The sequence below is a fragment of the Odontesthes bonariensis genome, chromosome 17 (assembly GCF_027942865.1).
Source record: "Odontesthes bonariensis isolate fOdoBon6 chromosome 17, fOdoBon6.hap1, whole genome shotgun sequence".
Classification (NCBI taxonomy): Eukaryota; Metazoa; Chordata; class Actinopteri; order Atheriniformes; family Atherinopsidae; genus Odontesthes; species Odontesthes bonariensis.
The window spans coordinates 10,420,598-10,431,654 of NC_134522.1; the positions used below are offsets into that span (position 1 = coordinate 10,420,598).

Here is an 11,057-nt window from a genome sequence, read left to right on the forward strand (position 1 = left end):
GTCAGAGGGAAATATTATTTATATGTTATGCATTATACTTGATATTCTGCAATTGCTATTTACATGATAATCATATCTACTGGTTCTGTTTAAGCTTGTACACAGCTGATAAAATACTCTGACAAGCCTGTCAAATACAACACACGACGACCTTTGACGTACTTCAAGCATCTGTTATTTAGCTAAGGTCATGTTTCAGATAAAAATGTGCTATATGTACCAGATAGTGTTTTTCTTTCCTCATAATATTTTTATACGGTTTCATTTCAATTATAGTTCAAATGATCAAACGTCCATCAAAAGCAAACATTTGAGGAAAAATTAAAAGACATTTGAGCATCAGAACTTTGTTCTTCCATCAAATAGGGGACTGAAACATCTTCCATTGATGGCAAAAACATAACACAGGTCAATTAGAACAACCAAAACAATTGTCAATTTACCACAACATTGTGTCTACGTTTCTTTCACATTTCTGTGAGAAACTCACTGAACTTTAAATTCCTCTTTTGGATTCTCAATATTACTGATATCTGATAATATGATTGTAATTCTTGATTTTCATCCATCCATCCATCCATTTTCTATACCCGCTTAATCCGTTCTTTGGGTCGCAGGGGGATGGAGCCTATCCCAGCAGTCATCGGGCGAGAGGCGGGGTACAACCTGGACAGGCCGCCAGTCCATCACAGGGCCACACAGAGACAAACGAGACAAACAACCACATACACGCTCACACTCACTCCTAGGGACAATTTTAGAGACACCAATTAACCTAACATGCATGTTTTTGGACAGTGGGAGGAAGCTGGAGAGAACCCACGCATTCATGGGGAGAACATGCTTGATTTTCATCATGCAAGACTATTCTAAAAAACTACCAACATTAATGCTTTCCTTCTAGATGTGTATTTGGAAAACCCTCCAGGATTTTTCAGCTTCACCTTTTTGCATTTATTCCTATGGTCCAGCTTTTTAGTTTCATAGGATTTGGCTGCATATTCAGTTCACACAACATTTTTTCTTCTTCAAAACAGAATACAATTGAAATGTTCTTTTGTGCTCCAGCACTTTCCTCACTTTTTCACAACGAAAAATAGTTTACAAAAATATCTTTAATGTGTCAAAAAGTAAAAAAGAAACAAATAAATTAATATAACTGTTTCATAGTGCATATCATAACCAAGCATAAAACCATTCTAACACTTGAAAAAAGCAAAACGTTGTCTCTTGATCGAACCGCCAGTCTATCTGTTTCACTTTTCTTGGCTTAAATGCCAGCATCGAATCCCAAAAAGCTGCAAAGGTTTGGCGTTTTTTCATGCATATCAAAGAAAAACACTGACTGAAAGAATTATTATACATCTACAACGGAACCAAAGGAAACACTAAATACGCATGCTTTGGATACTGCATATCTTTAAGGAGATTAACAAAAAGGTTTCCATTTTCTCCACACTCGTTGAAATTAAAGAATAACCAGGTGCATTTTACTAACAGATTACTAATACATCATAAAGGCATGTATTCACATCACTGGTTCCTGTCTTTTATGCATAAATTCTCTTTCATGGCTTAAACACGCAAACTCAAAGTCAATGTATCCGCACACACTTTGGCCCCCGTTTCACTGCAGCTCCTCATCACTGTCGTCCACTTGCTGGATGATGAGGTCCGTCCCCGAATCTTCAGCCAGGTCATCATCATCGTTCACCATCCAGCTCCTCTTGGTGTCCCCCTCCTCCTCCCCGTCCACGCCAAGTAACAACGCCGGCTCCTCATTGGGTCCCTCAAGACTGTCCATGGGGATGTCGTCGCAGCCCACTTCCTGGATGCAGGCGGTGCACATGCGGTACCGGCGTGTGCCCTCACACACCACATGCCCAGTTTCTTCTGTCACCTGACACTTACACTTTCTGCACACCAGCTTCCTGGCTTGATGGATCTGTGGAGACACAAATGGAGTAAGATCAGCTGAAAATGTATTAAATATTAATGTTTTGTGCTGTTGATGTTTATGACGAACAAGGTATCAATTAAGAAATCACCGCCTGGTTGTGAATAGACCTACTGTTTCAAAGTGGCTGCGAAGATGCTCCAGGCGTGTAAAGCGCTTGTTGCAGGCCTGACATGGATACGGCCTCTCCCCGGTGTGACAGCGCAGGTGACGCTTCAGGTCCGCCTTCCTCTTTACCGTGTGAGTACAAAAGGGGCATTTGAAACGCATAACTGGGTTGGAATCTGCAAAGAGGAGAAGAAACGGTTACATTTTCTGGCTTTTCTCTTCTACTGACTGGCTTTTTTTGATGTTCACACTCATGTCAGGTTATTTATCATAAGCTGTTTTCTTTCATTTTCTCAATTCTCAAAAAGGTTACAAGAGCTACTGACTGCACATATAGCCCAACACACCTCTATTGAAGTGACCGATAACACCCACAATGGGTGGTAGAGTTGCATAAAGCTCCTCTGCCTTTTCAGCTTTTTGAGTTCTTGCCTCCAGTATATCCAGATCTTCATTCTGGCTGGAGTGAGTGCTGTTGGGTGCTTTCCTTTTGGTCCCACCTTTCCCACGCCGGCGCTCTGGTCCAGGTAATGTGTACAGAGGGTCCTGAGGGTCCTGCAGATCTTCTGCATCTGCACCGAGCTCATTAGCAGGGCTGCTTGGATCAGTTTTCAGGGCTGAGGCAGACACATCCTGGTCTGAGTCTTTCCCCATAAAGCCAGACTGGGATCTAGAACTATCGCGGGTCCAGAGTGCAGGCGGTGGGCTGACAGAGCAGGGGCCTTGCTGCTGCTGCTCTGTGGACTCTTCTCCTGCTCCACTGGTGAAACTACAGGTCTCAGATATGCTGAGGCAGCGGTCGCTGTCCTCCTCTTTCACACTGATGTCCAATGAGGATTTGATAAAGTTCTTGCAGTAGTTGATGACATTGTTCATCTGCAAGTAGCTGGCTGCAGACATGACCTCAATCACATTGTGACTGGAGAGGTCAAGCTGGCCAGAGTAAATGAAATCTAGGATGACGGTGAAAGTCTCTGGGCTGAAGACGTCGAAGGTGGCGTTAACAGTGTCGAGCAGCCCATCAGGTCCCTGGGTCAGCAGCATGCGAAAGTAACCGCTGCTGGCAAACAAGACATTGCGGTGGGCCCTGAAGAGCTGGCCCTCCACCAGCACACTGCAGTCACAGAAAAGCTCCTGCCGGCGCTGCTGGTTGAGCTGCTTCAGCAGATTGCTTTGATGAGACACTGTGATGTCAGCTGTGTTGAACCACCTCTGAGGCTGCCTGCAGGAGACAACAAGACACTATTCTCATTGCCTGTGAATGAAGCATACATTGACTTCATGTGCAAGGAAACGATAAACATTGGAGATTTTCTGGACCTTGTGGACACTGAATGAAGTCATTTTCACCCTCATGATGAGAACTATAATTTTGTAGATGATACACCCTCTTTAAATTCTAAGGTTTTATGTATCAATGTATAATAAAGAAGTATAATCTGGTTCTTACCAGGTATTAAAATGAGGTAAATACAACCTCATATGAACAAGAACAAATGACATACTACACATGTGTCATTATTTATTTGACAAAACCTAAGGCAAACTGCAGAAGCAGTGTGTGGAAAAAAATTTAGCAGATCCAAAGATTTAATAGTTTGTAAAACCATGAGCTTTAACATTAAACATGCTAACTGGGGCCTGCAGAGTAAGATACAGCTCTCGGATATTTAGGATTTCATAGTCCAACCTTGGGGTGAATTTGCTGGGATGTCCAACCCTGGGAAGACTGAGAACTGTCTTGAACGTTTTCCACCTGTAAATAACCTTTCTCACTATAGAATGTCAGAGTCCAAATTGTTTGGAAGTGGCTTTATAACCCTTCTCAGATTGATGGGCAGCAACCCGATGGTCTTTCCTGACTGAGAAACTGCTGAAACTTGAGCTCACACTTGTTGATCATCAGATAGTCTAGAGAGCGTTTGATTAGCAACAGCTGGCTGATACTTACTCTCTTAATTCCTATGGAAGCAGTAAGAGCATTTTAATTCAAACTTTTTGTTCATTATCATTATGCCCCAATGTGAAGAACCAGAAACATTTTTCAAATGACTGCATGTCAAGATCCAGCAGTCCAGAAGAAATAACTGGGCCAAAATACATCTGCCAGACTAAAGCCAAACTGTGTATGAATGTCATCCCAAAAATGGGCCAAGTATATTGAACTCAGTGTCCAAGCCTATGCTTGATAGCAGAATAGGAATTGATTTTTCCTTAATAACTGGTAAACCGAACCTGTACTGATCTGGCTATGGGTGCTGAAATCTAACCATGATTGCCTGGACTGAGCCAAACACTCTCACAAAACAGCCAGAACTGGCCCACATGGGCTTTACTTGACATCGCAACGTTACAACATGCTACAACTTTTATGTTTCAGACACCAAATATCAACTACAGGTCACATTACATATGACACCAATGACACCCCATGGATTTAGCTGTCAATTAACGCATCTTTGTCTCCGCCCTGGACCTGCTCCAGCTCCAGTGACGGCCCGCCCACCTGCCTTCATTCTGTTTTGTGATTTGTGAGGCGATCCTTCAATCAAAGATATCCTTTTTGATGGGTTACACCCGACTCCAGTCAGGCAGCATCGGGTGACAACCCCTTTAATCATTACGGTGTGCTGAATCCAAAGCGCTCAAAATAAATAAATAAATCCCAGATGAATCAAAGAAATCAGGCTGGTGGAGAGAGGAGAGGACATAGAATACTGCAGCTGGACATATGGTCCAAAGAAAGAATAAAAATCTGTCGCAACCTCATTTTCAGAACAGTTCCTATTTTACAGTAACCCAATTAGCGGACAGCATGTAAGCTCCGACTCAAACGCGTGGTTTCTAAAGAGCAATGCGATGATTTCTGACAGGCTCCGCAGCGCCCGATAACCCACGATGCAACACCCGCTCGCAACACTATATCGTGCTTTTCAAGGTTCTCGAAACCAAGTGGAATATCTTAATTGGAATATTCTCCATTAATTCAGGCATCATTTGACCTGAAAAAAAAAACGACATGAGAGAGTGCTGCAGTCCTGCGAGAGAAAAGCGGGCAGCGGCGCACCGAAGCAGCCCAGTCTGTCCTGGAGCGACGCCCACTTCAGGCTACAACCAGCACACAATAGAGAAACAGACACACAAACCTCCAGCAAGTGAGCATGCTGCGAGCTGAAAAATAAATACATTCACACTGTATTTGTGCCTGAGGATATGACGCGCTTATACGCCCGTTTTCATCCTCATGACCACCCCCACTTCTCGCCGGAGGTCCGGAGCGCAGCGAGCAGCGGGGAGGATTTGCCTGCTGCCCAAACAGAGCGACTCTTTCTCAGGCGAGAGGTGTCGGCAAGACCCGCTTACGCCCCACTCCCTGATACCCCTGACAAAAATCATCGATACTCACTGGTGACTCGATTCACCCGGAGCCCGATAGAGCCTACTCGCCCCCAAGTCAGCCACCATATCCATTTCTATTTTGTTTTTGCCTTTTTTTTCTCGTCCAGGGTCCACAGTCAGGCACTTCCTGCTCAGCCCTAAAGACCGAAACCCGGTCAGAGCGACTGGAGCTCTGTGCTGACGTGGGTGTTTATTAACTGGGTGCCCGAGGGTTCAAGGAGCCATTTAAAGCCCCAGTGCCCCTTAAAATGAACAGTGAATACCCCACTCCAAATTGAACAATATTTACAGAGTATTTCTGCAGGGATTTATATTAGACTGGGCTGATTTTACCATAAAATTATGTAATCCCTCATGGCTTTATTATAATATAGTTAAAGGCAGTTGTATTTTTTTTAACTATTTCTCAACATTGGTATATTTACAGAAGAGTGTAATTTGGAAATGATCTTAATATGTAGTCAACCTCTAGTAGCACCCAACCAATATCACATTCCAATTAAAACAACATAGCTGAAATGTAAGAAAATTAATTTATTCTTTCATTGTTATGGCTCACAAATTTATAGATTTATAAAGACAATATCCCTTATTAAAACTGAAAGAACAGAAAGAAAAATATGTTTGAACATGCTTCTTCTGCTGTAAGTCATTTACTGTTCACACAAACTAACCATTAACATAGAAAATATAGATAATCAAACATATATACACACACATATATATATATATATATATATATATATATATATAAAATTATTTTAATCTAGCTTGAGGCCTCAGAATGGGTGAAGATTATGTAAGAAAATGAGGAAATCAAAGGTTTGCTTTGGTGATTGGACAACAGCAACCAGCTGCAGTTGCATCAAGAAGCGGTGCCGTTGCAAAACCCGGTGGGGTTCTTCGACTGCCAGCGCCACAGATCCTCACCTACATAGAGAAATGTAAAAAAAAAAACAAATAGACATAACATCAGAGAATTATTGGGGAGTATTCTAACAATTACATGTACATTATTTTGTTATGTGGTTACTAAGATGGTGCTTTATCGCTGTGCTTACACATTCTTTCCAGGTCAAATTCAGCCTTCCAGCCCAGCTCTTTCTCTGCTAGTTGAGGGTCAGCATAGCAGGATGCTACGTCTCCTCCTCTACGAGGGGCAACCTTGTATGGGATCTGTACAGAAGACACACTGTGGATGAAGTCAAATTTATCGCAGCCATGTCCACAAACCTATCCGGACTCTGTGAACGTGAAAATAGTTCTACTCATAGTGCAATTTGGGTCAGCTGCACAAAAGATTTCCAGGTATACATTTAACCAGGTTTTCAGCTCTTTCAATGAAGCATTTTGGAGGAGTCTCTCCTCAAATCAACCACTTATATTGTTGATCTTCTGCTCCTCATTTTAGTCTGGTTTGTTTGTTTTTTTACTTTAAGAATATGAGGTTGATCCAGACGCATGCACAGTGTGTACGAGTACAAATTGTTAGGCTGAATGAAGTTGGCCACAGACAGACTCAATGGACCCAGCTTTACCGTAACAACAACCACATGCAGGGTAAATTTAAGTGGTAGAGCAAAAAAGAGCTCTATTGTGACTCACCTCCTTCCCTGATGCCTTCTTCATTGCTTTCACCATCTGGAGGACAGAGTAGCCTCTTCCTGTTCCCAGGTTGTAAACCTACATACACAAACAAAATAATACACAGATGCTCGGGCTCCAGTAAATACATCCAGTTTGCAGAAATTGTCAGAAAATTACTCAGTTTTAAACTGTTTTGGATGTTTTCTAAAATGCACCTTGCACCCGCAGTTGTCCTTCAGCTTCTTCAGAGCTGCTATGTGTCCCTTTGCCAGATCTACAACATGGATGTAATCGCGTACACCTGGAAAAAGGACAGGAAAACCATGTTTTTAAATGATTCTGAATATCTGACTGTTGGTTAGGTACATTTAAAGACAACGTTCATTACCTGTGCCGTCCGGTGTGTTATAGTCATTTCCAAACACACTGAGGCACTCTCTCCTTCCAACGGCAACCTATGAGGAACATGGATGTAGTTACCGATCTAATGAGACGCCTCATTGGAATATACATTCGTAAATGCATTCCACTGACAGCCCAGATGTTGCTGTGAATTTGACAGAGATTTACGGTACCTGAGCAACATACGGCAGCAGGTTGTTTGGAATACCCTGAGGGTCCTCTCCAATCAGACCAGACGAATGAGCTCCAATGGGATTGAAATATCGCAGCAGCACTGCATTCCAGCCCTGATTACACAGAACCAAAAATGAGACATCCTGCAGAGTCCAAGTCTGTGCATCTCCGAGTGTTTTTCAACTGTCTAATTAGCACCTTCTCAGCTTTACAGTGGTCCTTGATCATCTCCTCGATGAAGTACTTGGTCTTGCCGTAGGGGTTGGTGCAGCCGCCCACGGGGTGCTGTTCATCTATGGGAAGTTGCTGTGGGTCTCCATATACTGTGGCTGAGCTGCTGAAGACCAGATTGTGCACCTTGTGAGCCTGCATCACCTGAGACACGTGAAGATGGACACAAACATGGCAAATACATACAGTCAGCAGGCCAGCGAGACAGCGGTCCACAGCACACACAGGTTCAAACAGAGCATATCGGTGGATTTTAGCACTAGGGGTGCAACGGATCAAAAAACTCACGGTTCGGATCGTTCCTCGGATCAGAGTCACGGATCGGATCATTTTTCGGATCAGCAAAAAATAAATAAATAAATAAATAAAAAATAGACAAGACAAATAAACATGTTTTGTATTTTTGTTTATTAAAACTTTTAAATTATTAAATTGAAATATATAAAATCAACTTAAAGTGCAAAATTAACATCTTCTTTTCAACATGTCTCATGTCTGCACCTATAAACACACCGATAGCGTTTGTGATCGCTTTAGCCCGGTCGGATTGTGAAGGAAGGGGCTGCTTAAATGCCGCGGTGATGAGCGGTGGTTGAGCCGCTTTCGGTTTTCACTCCTGTCAGTGAAACACCGGGGTGATGTCGCTGCAAATGCGTGGCCATGCTCGATGTGTTTGCACTGTTGTGTGGCTTTCTTGTGCCACAGTGCCTACCGTCACGGTTTTATCCACCAACCTCTTTCCTTCTTCATTAAATTTGACAGGGAAGCCAAAATGCTCCCAAACAGGGGATTTAAATGACGTGGGGCGTGCAAGCTCTTCTGTTCCTCCGCTCGCCATGACCACGCTGGTTAGGGGTTTTCTTTATGTTAGCTATCGCTATGTCAGCTACGTGTTATGTCTGTGTGGTAACCTAGGCGACAGGTTTGTGTGGCAGCGCGAGTATATGGAAACAGACGTAGCACTAGTATAACGGCTGTGTGAGGACTGAACATGCGCACAATTTTTTTTTTCATAAATCAATCCGCGGATCATGTGTGTGCCGAACCGAAATAATTGATCCGAACGGATCACGGATCAATGATGATCCGTTGCACCACTATTTAGCACCCATGGTGAACACAAAACATTACAACAGGACAAATGGAGCACAGTTGCATCAAATCAGATGAGAAGCTGAACTGACCTCAAGCAGGTTCAGTGAGGCAGTGAGGTTGACTCTGTAGTAGCGTAACGGCTGCTCCACCGACTCCCCGACGGCCTTCAGGCCAGCAAAGTGAATCACAGAGCTGAAAGAATGCTGCGACAAAGATACACAGTTACACACATGTGATGCCCATATGACAATTATGTAAACACTACATTATCTTTCTATTTTAATCACTGGAATCTATGGTGGCCAGCAGAGATGTTGTTGAAAAAAGTTTCTAATGGCCAGAAACAGTTCATTTTAGAGCGGATCTAGGAGAGAGTAGAACATATCAACTTTAAGTTGAAATATTTTTAGTTGCCAGCAACTAACAATTATTTCTGCAAATTATTTTTCTTTACATGCCAAACACGAGTTAAAATCGCCATTAATATTTGCAGAACTTGTGCGAGACACGTTAAAGTTCAGCCCAAACTTTAAAGTTTATGCTTTAGGAACAACAGATTTCCAGTGTTTTTACCAGATCAAATGGCTACAGATGCAGAAACATTTTCCGTCAATCTACTGAGTTGATAACTAAGCGACAAATTCATTATTTATCGGGATAAACTGCGTCAATGTTCTTACCGTTTTGAATAGTTTCTCCAATCCAGGTCGGTCCAGAAGGTCTAAATCGTGAAACTCAATGTTGGTGTCCAGAAGCTTCTCTATCCTTAGTATGCTCTCTGCGACACCCCCCTCTCCTCCATAGAAAACAGGATGCAAAACACACACACGTGCAAAGTGCAGCACAGCTTAGTGCCACTGTGCTAAACAAACACACTTAAAAATGGCAGTTTTAAGACAGGCAAAAAAGTTATTTTTTAGTATCCATGAGGTGATGGAGCTTACCTCGCACAGCGTTACTGAAGTTGTCTACTACGATGGGTTGGTAGCCTGCTTCAATGAGCTCCACCACACAGTGACTCCCAATGTAGCCCGCTCCACCTGTGACCAGCACCTTCTCTGCCATCCTCCCAGTCTGTCAAACACAACAAGCAAAAAATGTGTTTAATCAAAAACACTCTTTTTCATTCCCAGTTTGCATGGCACTGCTCCAAAAACTCCAAAAATCTCAACACACCTGGAAGATTTGTCTTCCTTATAGGTATGTGACTCACCTGTATTGTCCCACGTCAGCAGGTCTGACGTCTTACTATAATAGTAGGGCTTACCAGGCATGGCTATTTTCATTAGTACATTCTCAGATTGTTAAAGTTTTCTCCAATACATTTAACTGCGAGAAAATAAGAAGTCATGCTTTCTGAAGTTAAAAATGAAAACAAAAAGCAGAAGAGGAGGAAAACCTAACATAGCTTTAATGTCAGTTTCACCCAGACTGTGAACACTTTAAGGACTAAACAACCCAAACCTGAGCTCTTTCTGAATTAGTAAAGCCACAACTTATGTGGCTAATTGACCCAATTAGACCATACCGTACAGAATGATGAAGGCTGAGTGTAAAATACTCACTGGAAAAATGTCACAGCCGGAAGTGTCTTCTGATAAATCCGGCCAGTAAAGTAAATGAAAGTGGATACGGAATGAGGCTGAGAGAACTGTTTGTTCATTTAGAGCAGACTTCTGTGTGGACACTTCTGTGTGGACACTTCTGTATTTCCTGGTAAACGTGTAGCACAGTCAAATGAATGATTATTGCGGAACTTCCTGTACGTGCACCTTCAAAATAAAACTTCAAACGTGCCTATATTTGAAACGTAATGTATTAAACCCACCTTTTTTCTAAAGTACCCCAAATTAACTTACCCTTACATTATGCAACACCCTATAGAACAACTCTGCCTTGCGTACATTTTAGCAAAATTCTATGTTTTGTTTTATTATGAAGCTGAAAACGGATACAAGTCATACGTTATGGCCAACTTCTTCACGCGTGATACGTGAGCGCCTGTCGTACCATGACGTCAAAGAGTGGGCTAATAAGCCACGCCTTTGTCCGGTCACACAGGGAAATGATTGTGCTTGAGTGTCCACCTCTGTGTACCCTCTGA

The 11,057-nt window shown here is 42.6% G+C and overlaps 2 protein-coding genes across 3 annotated transcripts; both read right to left on the bottom strand.

The window, feature by feature from the left end:
- Window positions 1-582: 582 nt before the first annotated feature.
- zbtb8a (zinc finger and BTB domain containing 8A) lies at window positions 583-5,647 on the bottom strand. The gene is made up of 4 exons (XM_075447684.1): window positions 5,472-5,647; window positions 2,413-3,287; window positions 2,072-2,241; window positions 583-1,945 (listed from the first exon to the last, which is right to left on the bottom strand). Exons 1-4 carry the CDS (start codon window positions 5,534-5,536, stop codon window positions 1,628-1,630), a joined length of 1,428 nt encoding a protein of 475 aa, XP_075303799.1. The 5' UTR covers window positions 5,537-5,647; the 3' UTR covers window positions 583-1,627.
- Window positions 5,648-6,020: 373 nt separating this feature from the next.
- On the bottom strand, window positions 6,021-10,674 carry gale (UDP-galactose-4-epimerase). Of its 2 annotated transcripts, none has more exons than XM_075447574.1 (11): window positions 10,519-10,674; window positions 9,898-10,027; window positions 9,634-9,746; window positions 9,043-9,156; window positions 7,826-8,002; window positions 7,627-7,740; window positions 7,440-7,506; window positions 7,267-7,352; window positions 7,070-7,147; window positions 6,526-6,640; window positions 6,021-6,394 (listed from the first exon to the last, which is right to left on the bottom strand). In XM_075447574.1, the coding sequence occupies exons 2-11, from the start codon at window positions 10,016-10,018 to the stop codon at window positions 6,330-6,332; spliced, it is 1,050 nt and encodes a 349-aa protein (XP_075303689.1). In that variant the 5' UTR covers window positions 10,019-10,027; window positions 10,519-10,674; the 3' UTR covers window positions 6,021-6,329. The 2 variants fall into 2 exon arrangements, with proteins under 2 accessions (XP_075303689.1, XP_075303688.1); XM_075447573.1 differs by having other exon boundaries at window positions 9,634-9,749; window positions 10,519-10,673.
- Window positions 10,675-11,057: the final 383 nt, after the last annotated feature.

Coding starts and splice junctions, on each gene's coding strand:
- gale (XM_075447573.1), bottom strand. CDS start 10,018: ATGGCAGAGAAGGTGCTGGTCACAGGTGGAGCGGGCTACATTGGGAGT. Junction 9,750..9,897: donor CTTCAGTAACGCTGTGCGAG/GTAAGCTCCATC, acceptor TTTTCTATGGAG/GAGAGGGGGGTGTCGCAGAG. Junction 7,148..7,266: donor AGGACAACTGCGGGTGCAAG/GTGCATTTTAGA, acceptor TTGTGTATGTAG/GTTTACAACCTGGGAACAGG.
- zbtb8a (XM_075447684.1), bottom strand. CDS start 5,536: ATGGATATGGTGGCTGACTTGGGGGCGAGTAGGCTCTATCGGGCTCCG. Junction 3,288..5,471: donor CCGGGTGAATCGAGTCACCA/GTGAGTATCGAT, acceptor TGTCTCCTGCAG/GCAGCCTCAGAGGTGGTTCA. Junction 1,946..2,071: donor TTCGCAGCCACTTTGAAACA/GTAGGTCTATTC, acceptor GTGTCTCCACAG/ATCCATCAAGCCAGGAAGCT.